The 16363-nt window shown below is 39.5% G+C and overlaps 3 protein-coding genes across 3 annotated transcripts; all 3 read right to left on the bottom strand.

The window, feature by feature from the left end:
• On the bottom strand, positions 562-1104 carry LOC104789465. Its single transcript, XM_010515159.1, has one exon. The coding sequence runs from the start codon at positions 1102-1104 to the stop codon at positions 562-564; it is 543 nt and encodes a 180-aa protein (XP_010513461.1).
• LOC109133033 (defensin-like protein 18) lies at positions 11741-12236 on the bottom strand. Its single transcript, XM_019245565.1, has 2 exons — positions 12173-12236; positions 11741-12085 (listed from the first exon to the last, which is right to left on the bottom strand). Exons 1-2 carry the CDS (start codon positions 12234-12236, stop codon positions 11907-11909), a joined length of 243 nt encoding a protein of 80 aa, XP_019101110.1. The 3' UTR covers positions 11741-11906.
• Positions 14831-16182, bottom strand: LOC104787360 (F-box protein At1g55000; the record flags this gene model as incomplete). Its single annotated transcript, XM_010512933.2, is given in 2 exon segments — positions 14831-15646; positions 15881-16182. Coding segments are annotated over 2 exon segments (666 nt in total). The 3' UTR covers positions 14831-15262.

Below are 16363 nucleotides of genomic sequence, written 5' to 3'. Positions count from 1 at the left end.
TTTTTTTTTTTTTTTTTTTTTTAAATTTCTTTTCGGGTTTTTCAATGCAAATAGATGCAGACTCAAATGAATAAAACTAGCATGCAAAAATTTGAAATAAGAAAATAAGAAAATAAAACACATTGTTATATACATTCTAGGACCCTCCCCCAAACTTAAATTACACAGTCCCTATGTAAATAAAAGTCTGAAAAATAATCCAAGAATCACACAAGTAAAATAAAACTAAATGCAATGTTATTTACAAAGGTTGGATGAATGTGGTACCTCATGGGTTGGTGAAGAAGGAGCTTGTAGCAGCTTCCATGTACGCCAAAGTGTAGCCAGGATCATCACCGGCTTCAGCAGGTGTCGGGATTCGTTCATCAGAGAGCTCGGTTATGTGCACGGACGACTTGCTCGGACCAACATCCGAGGGGTTGATCGGGTATGGCATCGCGTAGCTCATAATACTAAGGAGAGGAAAGACTTAAAAACGTAAGTTATATTTACAACTCTGCCGTAGGGATTTCCTCCCAACTGACCTTGTTTATAGTCGCTAAGCTTGACTTACGATTTATCTCAGACCGGTGCGGGATCGGCGAGATGCAAAGATGACCCCGCCTCTATGCTCTCATTTACCATGTATTTCTTCACTCTCTGCCCGTTCACAGTAAACTCAGTCCCATCCTTCCCGAGCAATGTCACTGCTCCATAGGGCATAACCTCTTTAACTTCGAAAGGTCCTGACCATCTTGACTTGAGCTTCCCGGGGAATTGCCGAAGATTTGAGTTGAATAAAAGGACTTTGTCTCCAGCTTTCAAATCCTTGTGTTGGATTTTTTTGTCATGAAAGGCTTTGATTCTTTCCTTGTAGATCCTCGAATTATCATAAGCCTCCAACCGTATCTCATCAAGTTCGTGGAGATCCATTGCTCTCCTTTCTTGAGCAGTTTTTATGTCCAAATTCAGTAGCTTGATCGCCCACGTAGCTTTATATTCTACCTCGACCGGAAGGTGACAATTTTTTCTATAAAGAAGCTGGAAAGGCGTTCGCCCAATCGGTGTTTTGTAAGCGGTCCTGTAAGCCCATAGCGCATCATCTAGCTTGAATGCCCAATCCATTTTTGTGATTCCCACGATTTTGGCTAATATCGCTTTGATCTGTTTATTACTCACTTCCACTTGTCCGCTGGTCTATGGGTGGTAAGCTATTGCAACTTTATGCCTGACTCTGTGCTTTCTTAACAAGCCATCGAAAACTCTGTTAATGAAATGGGTTGCTCCTTCACTGATCACTACCCTTGGGATTCCAAACCTCGGGAAAATGATGTTTTTGAACATCTTCATTACGACCTTGTGATCATTTGTCGGACTGGCGATTGCTTCGACCCACTTTGAGACATAGTCAACTGTCACCAGGATGTACATGTTTCAATTGGAAGGTGGGTTGAAAGGTCCCATGAAATCTGTTCCCCAGACATCGAAAATTTCGACTTCTAAGATCGGCTGTTGAGGCATTTCGTTTCTTCTACCGATGTTACCCATTTTCTGGCATGAGTCACATTTTTTATGAAGAGTTGCACGTCTTTGAACATGGTTGGCCACCAGAGACAAGCTTCAAGTATCTTTTGGACGGTTTTGAAGGTAGCAAAATGTCCTCCATAGGCGAACCCATGACTGTAACGCCCCCGAACCGTACTATGACCACGAAGGCCATCAGACAGCCCTGGGACGCTACTTTGGAAACGTTCACCAATGATCCGGCCGGGTACAAGAACGAATCAGGACCCTTTGGTCAGTCCATCGATGAGGTTCCCGACCACACGACACGTCCTTAAGGCTTTGCAACCCTACAGACACGCCGTGCGTTGAGCCGACCTGGACAAAGTCTATATCAGTACCACTCGCCCGATTAAAAGAAATCCGATTACATTGCTAAGTAAAAAGAATTTATAACAAACGATTAAACAAAAGGTTGTAGAGTTTTTGGATAAGGCCTAGTGCCAAAGTTTGATCCGAAATAAAACATACTTTTACTTTACAATAGACACAAAACAAAACTACTCCGGGTTCCTATCGTTCACCACGCCCTCTAGTTCCCTCTAGGGTTACCTGCAACACAAATATTTATTGTAAGTAATCTAGGATTACTTAGTGAGCTCAGGGTTCCTGCAAAGAAATAATCCCCAATCCCCAAACCCCATCAACAAACAACATGCAAGCATATACAAACAACATGCGAGCATATACAAACAACATGCAAGCGAAGCAATTAACATGCAAGCGAGCAAACAATACAACAACAATCAGAGATAACATGCGGAAGCTAATGAGCTAAGCAAATTAATCTAGCAAGCAAATACAACAACATGCAACAACGTGCAACAACGTGCAACAACATAAACTTGAAATAAAACAAGAGTTTTTAACAAGTTCTAATTTATTGGGCCCGGTATGCATCCTTTCCTTAACCCCTCATGAACAACCGTTTTACAACCACATAGGCATGTAATCGGACTTCACTCAAAGCCACACCGTCGTGTAGACAGCCTCGGCCAGGGTAGCGAGCCCAGTAACCTCCGAGCTCTTCGTAACCAACACTACAAGCACACGAACATGGGTTGCATGTCGCGGCTGCATGTGGTACGGAATGGGAAGGATAGCAATACCAAGTCTTACTACGCTTAGCCGGAATTTCTCGCGGACTAAAACGCATTAAGACTTCACCGAAGTTGATACTTGAGTTTATATGGTTTTTAAGCTCATAATTTTATAAGTATCTTAACTAGTTATCACCCTTATCACTAGAACATTTCGATCTAGCAACTGGTGTAACCTCACCGCGCATGCATTTAAACAAGAAAATCACAAAAGAAATTCAAGTAAAATGCAAATAAATGCTTCATGCAAACCGTGCACTAGATAGATGTCTTTAATTCCCATCTAGTCCGGCAAAATATGTGCCTGAACTCACAGTAAACCGTCAATGATCGGTCTCCCTTGATGAAGCTTCTCCGCGGCACACTCGGATCTCCTCTTTGGTTGAGATCGATTTCCTTATCGATTCAACCTGCGGTCGATAGTCTTGTCTTGATTCTTCTCTTCTTCTCTTCTTCTCTTTCACGAACTCGCCCACTCTTTTCTCTCTTTTCTCTCGCTCACTTTCTCTCTCAATTTTCTCTCCTTACCCCTTGTGACCTTGTGCGAAAATGAGAGAAGTGAGGCTCTATTTATAGAGGACTTGGGCGGTGGAGATAGCCAATGCATGAGACTTATTTCTTCTTCTTAGTGCATGAGATCTCCTCTTTGGTTGAGATCGATTTCCTTATCGATTCAACTTGCGGTCGATAGTCTTGTCTTGATTCTTCTCTTCTTCTCTTCTTCTCTTTCACGAACTCGCTCACTCTTTTCTCTCTTCTCTCTCGCTCACTTTCTCTCTCAATTTTCTCTCCTTACCCCTTGTGACCTTGTGCGAAAATGAGAGAAGTGAGGCTCTATTTATAGAGGACTTGGGCGGTGAAGATAGCCAATGCATGAGACTTATTTCTTCTTCTTAGTGCATGTGGTTTAACACTTGGTTGTGTTTAACACTAATACTTGGCCACTAAAACGCCACTCTCATCATTGGATTTGTTTAATCCTCCACTAACTCCACTAACTTCTTCTTAATTGTTTAAGATCCCAGTAACTCCACTAACTCTTCCTTGATTAAATTAATCTTCCACTAACTCCACTATCTTTATTTGATTAATTTAATCCTCCACTTCTTCTCTTGACTTAGGCGATTTTGATGAAGGAAGACTTTCTTGTGGGATCGGTTAGTGTCTCTCGGTCGATCGTCGGTCAGCTCTCGGCGATTCTCGATCCATCTCGGCACTCTCGGCAACTATCGGACTTTTTCGGCAATTCTCGGTAGCTTCTCAGGCAACTCTCGGTCCTTCGGACATCTTCGGACAACTCGGCCATTTCTCGATTCGTCCAAATTTTCTCGGACTTTTCTACATCAAACTTTCTTTTCTCCTTGTTGGCTTCCCTTCTTGGTCTTTTGGCCTTTAGTTTTTATTTTGAAATTTACCCCTTGGTGAGGGTCATTACAATGACAGTGCTCTAGTACTCCTCGGACCTCTTCTTCTGCTATACATCGTCTGAGTAGGCCATCTATCCCTTTTTTGTATAAACAAGGTTCATCCCAGTAATAGCTATTGACATCCCTGAAGAACTTCTTCTTTTTATGAACATCATAGTCCTTAGGAATTTCCCCGCACACCATGTAGTTCACGAAATCTGAGTACCATGGTAGCTTAGCCGACTCGATTGCCATGAACTCGATCAACCCGGTTGACTTAGGGATCGAGTGAGCTATCGTGTGTCCGATCGTGTGGCTCATTTATTCCACGAAGTCGATGTGCATCAGTCTCTCTTCGGGCATTGAATCATCTATTGGAAGTGGATCCTCAATTCTCATCCTAGACAAATGGTCTGCTACCCCGTTTTCGATTCCTTTCTTATCAAGAATTTCTTTGTCGAATTCTAGACAAATGGTTTGGCGTCCTTTTTTGAGTAAATGTACCTTAGATCGGCATGATCCGTGTAAACAATCACTTTCGATCCGACTAAGTAACTTTGGAATTTCTCAAACGCAATAACCACAGCAAGGAGCTCTTTTTCAGTTGCCGCAAACCTCGTCTAGGCATCGTCCATGGTTCTACTGGCGTAGTAGATCACATGGAGGTTTTTTATCTATTATTTGGCCCAGTACCGCCCCCACAGTGTAATCTGATGCATCACACATAATCTCGAAAGGATGATCCCAATTAGGTGCTTGAACTATTGGTGCGCTCACCAAAGCCTCCTTTATCTTGTTGAAAGCGTCTAGATAGTCCTTGTCGACAATAAACTCTGCCTCTTTGCAAAGGAGCCGCGTTAACGGTCGGGCGATCTTAGAGAAGTCTTTAATAATTCGCCTGTAGAACCCTGCGTGACCAAAAAAGCTTCTGACGTCTCTCACCGATTTAGGGGGTTGCAGTTGAACCATTACTTCTATCTTAGCCTTGTTGACCTCTATCCCCTTTTCTGAGATCTTGTGTCCTAGGACTATCCCCTCCTGAACCATAAAGTGGTACTTTTCCCAGTTTAACACTAGGTTGATTTCTTCACACCTTTTGAGCACCTTGCAGAGGTTTGAAAGACAAGATGAGAAAGAGGTTCCATATACTGAAAAGTCATCCATGAAAACTTCCACCATCTCTTCTATTAAATCCGAGAAGATGGACGTCATGCATCTTTGGAAAGTTGCGGGAGTGTTGCACAAACCGAAAGGCATCCTCCGATAGGGAAAAGTACCATAAGGGCAGGTGAATGTCGTTTCTCCTGGTCGGCAGGGTGTATAGGTATTTGGAAAAACCCACTATACCCATCAAGGAAATAGTAGTAGGGGTGGTTAGTGAGTCGTTCCAGCATCTGGTCGATGAAAGGCAGGGGGAAATGATCCTTCCTAGAGTCTGCGTTAAGCTTCGTATAGTCAATACACATTCGATGACCTGTTATCGTCCTTGTGGGAATTAGCTCATCTTTCTCGTTTTTGACAACGGTGATTCCTCCTCTCTTCGGAACGTAGTGCACCGGTGACACTCAAGTACTATAAGAGATCGGGTAGATAACTCCAGCATCGAGCAACTTCATAATTTCCTTTTTCACCACTTCTTTCAGGTTCAGGTTTAGCCGACGTTGAGGTTCCACACTAGAGTACGACTCATCCTCCAGGTTTATCCGGTGGGTGTAGAGATCAGGGGATATACCCTTGAAGTCATCTAGAGTGTAGACTATTGCTCCTCTATAGTTTCTTAACCGAGTGCAAAGCAATTTCAGCTCTTTTTCGGGCAGGCTAGAATTGACGATAAATGGATAAGTTGAATTAGGTCCCAAGAAAGAGTACCTTAGCCCAGACGGAAGAGGTTTGAGTTCTACTTTAGGCACCTTTGACTCAGACCAATCATCAGTGGTTTGGAGTTGCGGCTCGAGGTGGTGCTCGATCACCTTACTCAGTGGAGCGGTCGTGTTAGTGATCGGGTTGGTGATCGGGTGGCCTAGCGTTAAGCAACTGCACGACACGACCCAGGAGGTGACTACTGACTTGTTCGAGCTTCGGTTGCCGAGCATTATTCCCTCCTTTTCAGCCTCCCTCGTGTCTTCACTCAACTCCGGTTCGATGACTTCCCAATAAGTGTCAAGCAGCTCCTTGTAGAGCTCCATTTCTCGGTGTACGAATCCATCCTTACTATCATTTGTTAGCGCTGTCTGTAGGCAAACCCCGATTGCTATCTTCTCAAACACCTCCTCACGCAGTTTTCCTAACTCCTCTGGACAGAAGGTTTGCCCCACGATTGTGGGCTTTTTCATGGTTTCCCGAATGTCAAACTACATAATAAGGTCTTTCCCGAGCCTCAGATCTACCTTCCCGTTCCTCACATCTATCATAGCTCCTGCTGTGGCTAAAAATGGTCGTCCTAAGATAAGCGGATCCCTTGGCTCTACATCCATTTCCAAAACCATGAAGTTGGTTGGTACGTCTACTGAACCTACCTTGACCGGGAAGTCTTCCAATACTTCAGTTGGCAACCTTGTAGTTCGATCTGCCAGAACTAGTTGGATGTTGGTGGGTTTGAATTTCTCAAATCCAAGACGTTTGGCTACAGTTAAAGGCATTAAGCTGACTGATGCCCCCAAGTCGCAGAGACATCTGCCAAACATCAAAGGTTTAATCGAGCAAGGCAAAGTGAACGACCCCGGGTCGCTCAGTTTCTTAGGTGCAGTAGTCCTCTGGATTATAGCACTGCACTCGTGATTGAGTATGACCATCCCTTGAACTTGTTTGATCCGTTCCATCACCGCATCTTTCAGGAATTTCTTGTAAGGTTTATCAGGGTGAAAGCATCCATTCGAACAATGCCTTGTACTTCTCAAGACGTTCTTTGCGAAATCGTCCAGGAAATGGCAAGGGTGGCTTGTAAGGTGGAGAGATGAATCGTCTTTCGTTCTGTTTCTCTCCTCCTGGTTTGTCTGTATGAGGTGGACTGACCGGAGTATCAACCCGATCATCTATCCGGGTAGTGTGATCGGGTGCGGGGTCGGGTTGCTCTGTAGAATGGTTTTGTGGTTGAGCAGGGGTGGGCGGTTCACGGAGATCCTCCCCATCTAAGTCATTGCTGTCCTCAGTAATGTGTGGTGGTGCCGTCCGAGGTGGTAATTGGCGTCCACTACGTAGGGCTATGGCTAGCGCAGACTCCTGACGTTTTGAAGTTGAAGCTGATTTATCTGTAAGCACCTGAATTCGAGAGCTCAAGGCATCAAACTTGCTGTGTAGTTGCTGGTAATTGGCTGATAAACGGCAGGCGAGATCATCGAATCTTGTAGTAATTTGTATGGCATCGGTCTTCTGAGTTGACAGGACTTGGTGCATCATTGAAAGCAAATCGAGGGATGAGGAATGATATGAAGGTACTGGGCTGATAGTCTGTTGATTGGGGATGTAGGTTCTGTGCCTTGTCTTGTGACCGCGTTGATTATTAATGTAGTTCATGTCCTCTAGCTGAGCATTCTCCCCATCTTGTTGCGGAAACTGCTCTTCCTCTGAGATTGCATGGACATGCTGCTGCTGGTTGAGGAGCTTATCGAGCTTGTCATTGAGGGCTTTCATGTCCCTCATGTACTTGGCATCATCCTCTCAGTAGATCGCACATTACGATCATACTCCTCATTGTAATGCCCATCAGATTGAGCCAAGTTCTCCACTAGATCCCAACCTTCATCGACATCTTTGTTGAGGAAGTTACCATTGCTTGCGGTGCCAACAGAATTTGTATCTTAGGGACCACTCCTCGGTATATGTACTCAGCAATGAAGCATTGCTGAATCCATGATGAGGGCATCTGGTGGTGTATCCCTTGAAACGTTCCTAAGATTTACTGAACGTCTCATTGTTCTTCTGAACAAAGCTGGAGATGTCATTTCGCAGTCTTGCGGTTCTGGAGTTAGAGAAGAATTTGGCTAGAAACGCCTTCTTGCATGTTTCCCAGATGGTGATGGACTCTTTGGGGAGTGATTTCTCCCAGATGTGTGCTTTGTCTCCCAAGGAAAAGGGGAAAAGCCAGAGTTTGAATTCATCTTCACTAACTCCATTAATCTTTGTTAGGCTACAGAGCCTATCAAACTCATCCAAATGGTCCAATGGGTCCTCCATTGGCAATCGATGAAACTTGTTGCTTTGTATCATCTGGATGAGACTACTCTTTATCTCAAAGTTGTTGTTCTGAACAGCAGGTGGCACAATGCCATTTCTTTGAGTATGAGTAGATGGAGCATCCCCTGCTCTTATGTTGGTCCTCACTGGAGGAGCTGGTGGACCATTCTGATTATTCATTATCTCCTCAATTGTGGTCGGTTGCGGTTGTGGTACTTGTTGTTGATGGAGTAACCTTGGTCTGTCAATGTTGTCTATGAAATGACTCAAGTGTTGGCTACCCTTGGATCGTGTTTGCATGCACAAGCAGGTGACCGAGTGAGTGCACAAAGGTCTACCCGATCCTGGTGACCGAGTGACAGGTCGTGTGGGTACTCGGGTTGTACCTGAAATGCAAAACAAACAAAGACGAAGGCAAACAAGTCAGTTTCCAAACCAATGTAGATAATAGAACTTGATCTAGCAAGTTCTGAAATCTTAAACGTAGCAAATAAAATTCAACCAAATGGCAACAGCACCAAATTGATAACAGGATTTTTACCCAGGGTATCAGTTCCCTATGCAGTTGTAGTACAAAGGGTTATCAATCCAAATGGTTGTTATGCTAGCAGATGAGATCTGATCAGAACTATGCAAGTCAAGCCAAGCAATAATGGGGTTTGATCTAACAATCCTAAAATAAATAAAAGAAATTAAATAAACAAGAACCCCACGACCTAAGCACTCGATGCAAGCATTCAAGTACAGGATCGTGTGGGGTGATAGAGTAAACAAAGAAAGTATGAACAACTCGAGGGCGTACACGAAGCTGGTGATCGAGTACCAATTCGGGTATAGGGTCGAGTGATGAATAAAAGTGTAAATTATCAAGATGTGAAAGCTCCTAAGAATGGGGTAATCGACTCCTAAGTGTTCTTGACCAGTATGGAAGTCCTACATGCCTCAAGCAAATATTTCTTAGACAATGAATCTCTAAAATCTTGTTAAAACACTCTCTTTATAAAAACAATCAACCTTGATCACTTCCCTACCCAACTCTCGTTGGAGAAACATGACCAAGCAGGCAATACAAACCGATTCATTATTGTCAATAAACTCCTTACACATCTAATCTCTTAGGCTAAGTGAGTAAATCTCTAGCATTGATTGATTCAAGCATTTCATCTACATCTCTTGATTGTAAAACACCCTAGATCTAATCTCAACGTCTCGGTCTGTTGATAGAATTAAAAACACCAATCTAGAAAGGAATTTATAAAACATAAACAACCAAGCTAAGACATCCTAACCGATCAAGAACACCTAATTGTCTATCCCATCCCTAGAAACTTTGTTTCACTACTCAGATTTTATTGCAGAAAACATAAAAGCATAGATAAACGAAAATTGCATTGTATTGAAATATAAAAATAGAAGTGAAGAGTACAGAGTAGAAATCTAAAACGATGGCAAAAAGAAGTAAAATAAATCCTAACAAATTGGAAAAAGAGTTTGAGTCGCTCAAGATCTCTCTCAGAAGCTCTCGCTCTCTGGTTTGAGGGTCTGCGGCGTGCTAGGACGAGAGGAAGAAGAGGGGGATTTATATATGGAAACCCCTTTAACCTAGCTTCCCAGTCCTGCCCGAGGGTCTGCTCGATGATGTGCACGAGGATGAGGCCAGGTTACTCCTCGGGTAGGTCTTCGGGTTGTTCTTCCTTCTCTTGAATCCTTCTCGATCGGGTTGGGGTTCGGACTGTTCTTCCTGCTCAATAGCTCCTTCGGGTACATGCTCGGATTTGACCTTGTTTCTCTCCATTTTAGGCTCTAAAGCACCTGTTTTCATCCAAAATATGCAAATGCAAGAATGCAACCCTAAATGGCCTAAATGCGAATTTCTGCAGTTAATGACCTAAAAATGCTAAGGTTAGGGTGTGAATACTGCAAAATATGGACAAATAGGATGCTTAAAACATTTAAATTAGAGAGTTATCAGATCTTCATCAATCGAACCCACCAGCTCAGCTCTTGAAGCAGAACCCATCGCACTTAGGGAAGCTCTCCTCCAGACAAAGAATCTTGACTATCAACCAGTTACTTTCTGTGGAGACTCAAAGGTTATATATACTTATTTGGAAAAGAATCAGAAACAAGACTGTCCATTGGAAAATGTCGGAGAAGTTCAAGGATACTTGGAGGACATACTTGCATTGAGTAATAGTCTCCATAAATTTAATTTTTTGGTAGAAATAGCAATGTATTGGCTGATACACTAGCTGTGACAACCCGTCCCGTGGACCCTACTAGCCTCCGCTAGCTTGTCTCCATAGGCCCTAAGTTGGTCCTGCAGGGCATCGATCCTAACCCCTCATCGTAGAAAAGAACTCACATCCAAATCCACCAGTAGGTTATTGGTGCGCCAAACATTCCTCAAACCCTGCTCCCCACCCTTAACAACCTTTCCACGAGACGGGTTGTCACACTAGCAAAGGAGGCTAGAGTTAAGAATTCTCCTTTGGTCGTCTCTTGTGTCTGTTAATGTTGAACAAACGATGTATACATACTCTTTATAACATGTTGGCCGACAAAAAAAAAAACTTACACGTCACAGAATGGAAAGATATTGACGTGCACTACATGATATGAATTCATCTTTATTAGAGTTAGGGGTGGGTATTTTGGTTTAAGTTTAGGTTTGATTTGGTTCGGTTCGGTTTTATTCAGTTTTGGTAACACTTTAACCAAACTCAACCAAAGTTAGTTTGGTTTGTGTTTGGATCGCTTTATGTTTAATTCGCTTTGGTTTTACTTTGGTTCAGTTTTAATTCGATTTAAAAATTAGTTAATGTAACAAAATAAAATTTATTGTGGTTTGATTATAGGTATAAACTAAGCAACAAATTGTACGTGAATTAATCAAATAAATTAGCAAAGCTAAAAAATTTTACCATGTAAAAATAAAATCCCTAATGTTAAATATAATTAAATCTATATTTATATTTAGTTAATTTTATTAGAAAAGTGAAAATAAAGTAAAATATAAACCAAATGTAAGTTTTTCTAAGTAAGATCATATATTTACAATTTTACTAATATTATTAATTGATTAATTTAATATACATATTGGGTTATCGGTTCGATTTGGTTTAAAACCGTACCGAACTGAACTGTTTGGATTGAGAAGAAATATAACTAAATGGTTGGAGTGTAGGATTGAGTTTGGTTTGGGTTGGTTGGATTTCGGTTGGTTGGTTTGATTTTGTTTAGTTCGGTTCGGTTTAAATGCCTACCCCTAATGAGAGCAGCTAGTTACTGAACCAGTTAGAGATAAGAGATAGAGAACACGATGATACCTATGGTTTTTTTTAACAACATCATTTCTCTTACTATCGTGTTAAGAGTACCATTTCTTAAATATTCATAACATGAAATATGTTATTATCCGATATAAAGGAATTTTTTTGTGACAAAGTAGAATACTGAGAAAACTAACTTATCATGCTTTATGGCCTCAGAACATCTTCAAGTTATAATGCACATATATAACTTATTAATTTTGTTTTTAATATTAATTAAAACTAAATATTTCTTGTATACATTTTTGGGTCAAAGCCACTGGTTATGATATAGAGATCCACCGGCTGGAGATCCATCGCAGACTTATTTTATGTAAAATAAACACACAAGCAACGAATAGCTTTGGTATATATTAGCAAGCAAAGAAGCAGAAACATCCTCTGTACCACGGGTAGCCACCAGCGCAGTTTCCATCTACTCCTCTATCATTGTTAATGCAATGATCCCTGCACTGACCATCTTTTACACAACGTCTTGACCATGTCTCACTTTCTCTATTGCAAAGCGCCCCCTTCACAATTGTCGGTGCTTCTGCGTATAAATGTGTGAAAGGTTAATTATATAAATGAAAGAAACAAATCTTGAACACATTTTCAAGGCATATGATAAGACACTCACCAAAATCAGCAAATAGAACAAGAGAAACAAAGATAAGGATAATGGTGGTAAAAAATTTAGCCATGACTAAGACTATACTTTGATGTAATTCGCATAATACCGACCTCGATTTATAATAAAACTAGATTTATAACCGCGCGTTACGTGGGACTATAATTTTGTTATTATTAATATAAACCGTTGAATATAATTACTATTATTCAATATGAAAATATAAATCTATATGGATGTCAAACTTATTTTATTAAGTGATGTATAACTTATCTATTTCTTTTAACATTTTTTACAATTAATTATTTCTTTATTTTCTGGTATACATTCATCATCTTTTGCATCTACTCTCTTTTCACATTTTATTATCTCACTTATAATATATTAATTATGAAGACATATCATAACTATTTGTCATCTTCTAATACTTTTTTTATCGGCTGAGTGATCATTACTTACTAACGTAGACATAAATTTTTTTATAGAAAATATATACTTTTTGTCTCAAAGTTTATTTAACAGTGTTATATAGTACACAGAAGTTTTGCTTCCTAGTAATAAAACTCATAATTGGACTCGTTTTATCCATAAACATCATATTATAATATCAAATATTACATTTTATCTTAATTGTTTGACAAAAGAAAAATTATGTTCACATATATAATTTTTTTTACTTTAAAATATGTATAGTCTACTATGGTCAATATAGTGTTTTTTTTTTTTTTTGATTTTCCTAAATCAACAAACTCATAAGATTAGTCTAACTTTTAAATATGTGTATTTATCCAAAAATAGAACTCTTTTTAAATTTTAATTAAAATTCTGTAATCTACCACTACTATTGTAATTGTTTTTCTTACAAATATATATATTTTTTAAATTCGTTCTTTGTAATTTTCACTATTTTGTTTTTTGGTGTGTGTGATGTTCAGAATAATTATTTTAATATATTTTATTTCAAATAACCTTTTATATTTTTCTTAAATATATATATATATATATATATATATATATATTATTTTAATTTTTGAGCACTTGATTAATATTTTCTCTTTTTTTATAGAGAAAATTAACTAATATGCCATGAACAGTGAAAAATCTTTCCAAATGTGCCATAACCAGTTACACCTTTCAAAATCTGCCATAGCAATGACATTGGGTATGAAACGAATTACACAAATATCCTTCGGCCAAACATTAGTAAAAAAAAGAAAAAAAAAATTAACCTTCTTACCTTCTCACGCGTGTCTGTTTTTCCGGTGTGTGTCGCAAGTCTGTCTTTTCCAGTATGTGTCGGGGGTCTGTCTTTTCTGGTGTCTGTCTTTTCCAATGTGTGTCGCAGGCCTATCTTTTCTGGTGTATGTCTTTTCTGGTGTGTGTCGCATTGTTGCCTGTGGCATTCTTTCGTAGACCAGCCCTTGTTGTCGTCTGTAATCGTTTGTTATGGATTAGATCTGGAAAATCGATTGTTATGGACTAGATGTAAAATTGTTTATTGTGAAAAAATATAATCAGGTGGTGGACAACCTACAAACTTAGTAGGACAACCTATTATGAGTATGAAAATTGTCTATCATTATGTTTGCGCGTGTATACATTTTATTTTCTATCCGCATGTTTTGTTATTTGGTCTATACATTTATTGTGATAAACTAGTTCAAATCACTTTTAATATGCTGTCTATTACTTAATTGTTTAATTGTTTAATGAATTTACCCAAATCATGGACAACTAGTATTAATTTGTTGTCCACTTTGTTTTGGTAGACAAGTTCCAATATGAATATGTTGTCCACCTTGTTTTGGTGGACATATTACAATATGAATATATTGTCCACTACTCGATATATTGTTTTTTTATCACGCGCCCGTCTTTCCAACCTCGAAACAAATCTTAATTGCAAGGGTAATGTGGTAAAATTGAAACTGCCATTTTTAATGAATATGGCAGATTTGAAAAGATTTTACCAATATAGTAGATTTGAAAAGAATTAAAAAAATATGGTAGAAATGGCAAAAATCCCTTTTTATATATATCTTTGTTTATGTAATCTCTAATTTACTTTGATAATTTTTTGTTGTTGTATTTTTTCTCATTTTGTTTTTTTGTTTATATTTTAGTTTAAATTATTTAAAAGAATTGTTTTTAATAATAATAAAATATTACACAAATAAGTCAATTAATTGATGCATTCATTTTAGATTTTATGTTTTTTCGATGATGTGAATTAATTTATTAAAATTGAAAATAAGAATTGATGAGATGGAGGAAGAAGAAGAAAGAAAAGCCAACTTTATAAATATAGATGATGGTGAGGTGTCAATTAGGCAAGTAGTTAAAAATAGTTGATACGTATCTGCATACCTCTTGATGTTGCCTAATCAAACCTAAGCGACTGGTTTGGCTTGAGCTAGTACAACAATGTTCACTAGGGAGACTGGTTTGGCTTGAGCTAGTATAATAATGTTCACTAGGGAGACTGGTTTGGCTTGAGCTAGTACTACAACGTTCACTAGGGAGACTGGTTTGGCTCGAGCTAGTGTACTACAATGTTCATTGGTTCCGAATTATATTACTGCTTTTAGTTTTGATAAATCGTATTTCTTTCAAATTCTACTGCTCTTACATTTTAACGACTGGAAACACATGCTAATTTGGTCCATAATAACATCAACATATGTCTCTCTTACAATTTGGAAGATAGTGGTCCATCCGTCCATGCCATAACATAGTGCTTCTAGTTTGAAACTAATGTGATGATAATTAAAAATTGTGAAATAATCGGAGATATCTCGGTCACCGAACCACCAAATGAACAACAACAAGCAAGGAAGCTAAGACTTTGCCAGGGTAGCCACACCCCATAACTCTTATATACTGGAGCTAATTACATTCTAATTCATGAATCATACTCCTGATAAGATACTTTCTCACCCTGCAAGAGAACAAATCCCACACTAATAATCTATTGTAAGTAACTAAGTATATTAGTTTATGTATACAACATTAAACAAGATGGCACGCTATACGTCATATACATTATAAACACTCATTTACCTTTTGGATCAGACATCCAGGAGCTTACGTTGCCAAAGCTTAGTTGAGACCCGCTTGCCTCTCCCACCTGAGATCAGCCGAGAACTCGGACAATGCGGATCTGGGATCCCCTTCAGCGATAGCCAAGTAGTACAGAGCAGTTCCATCGTCGACTTGCATGCTTCTCCTTAGAGACTCAATCAGCCTTCGCTTTCCATCAGCTGATAAGTTGGACAGTTGATTCATACCAGATACATCTTGTTCTCTCTTTGGTGCACCTTCGAGGTAAAGCACAGCTACTTCGCGTTTGGCATGTTTGTCTAGCTCTATGTAGCACGTTGTGTTTGCAAGAATCTCGGGATTGCTTATCGGGATAAGCAGTCTGTCTCTTGAGTAAATACCATGGTCGCTCATCATATTGTTTAGCCGCTTTATGTCCATAACCTTAAAAAAAATATGTAATATTCAAAAACTAGTCAAGCTCATGGATGTGGATTCAATTTTAGCTTACACAAACTTAGATTCTTTAAGTTTCAGACTCTTTAGATAAGATTCAACATAGGACAATTCCAAATTTATATATCTGGATTCAAGAACAACATTTCCAAAGGAACACAGAATTGAGATTACATATCCAAATGAATCGAAGAAATCGAAAGAGGTAACTGAATTCGTTACCTGAACGGAGTATTTGACGGCGAGGCTAGTCACACTATCACCACGACAAATCCGATGAGAAATTGCAAATTTCCAGATTCCGTTGTCTCTCCAGAACGTACCAGAAGCTGGTCTTCCAACGAGTTCTTTGATCCGCCACGGAGATGTGAAAGCCGATACCACCAGATCGTCCTCTGTGGCTACAGAATTCCAAACCTTACAGACGCAGCTCGCACGCGCTAGATCGGCGACGGTTAGCCTCTGGAATATAAGGATTAGTGTGTCACGGCATGAAAGCGCCATCAGAAGTGAGGGCGAGATTGTGTTTGATTGATTGATCGGCAGTGTTGGTTTGTGGCGCCGGTGAGATTATCGTCGGCGGCGTTTTTGATCCGCAGAAGCAGCTCATCCACAGCCTTTTAATAAAGAAAACTAGATGATATCCTTTTGTTTTCTTTTGTTTGTTTTTTTTTTTTTTTTTTTTTTTTTTTTTTTTTTTTTTTT

Source organism: Camelina sativa, chromosome 5, assembly GCF_000633955.1.
Source record: "Camelina sativa cultivar DH55 chromosome 5, Cs, whole genome shotgun sequence".
NCBI classification, from domain to species: domain Eukaryota; kingdom Viridiplantae; phylum Streptophyta; class Magnoliopsida; order Brassicales; family Brassicaceae; genus Camelina; species Camelina sativa.
This window is presented reverse-complemented; position numbering and strand designations above follow the sequence as displayed.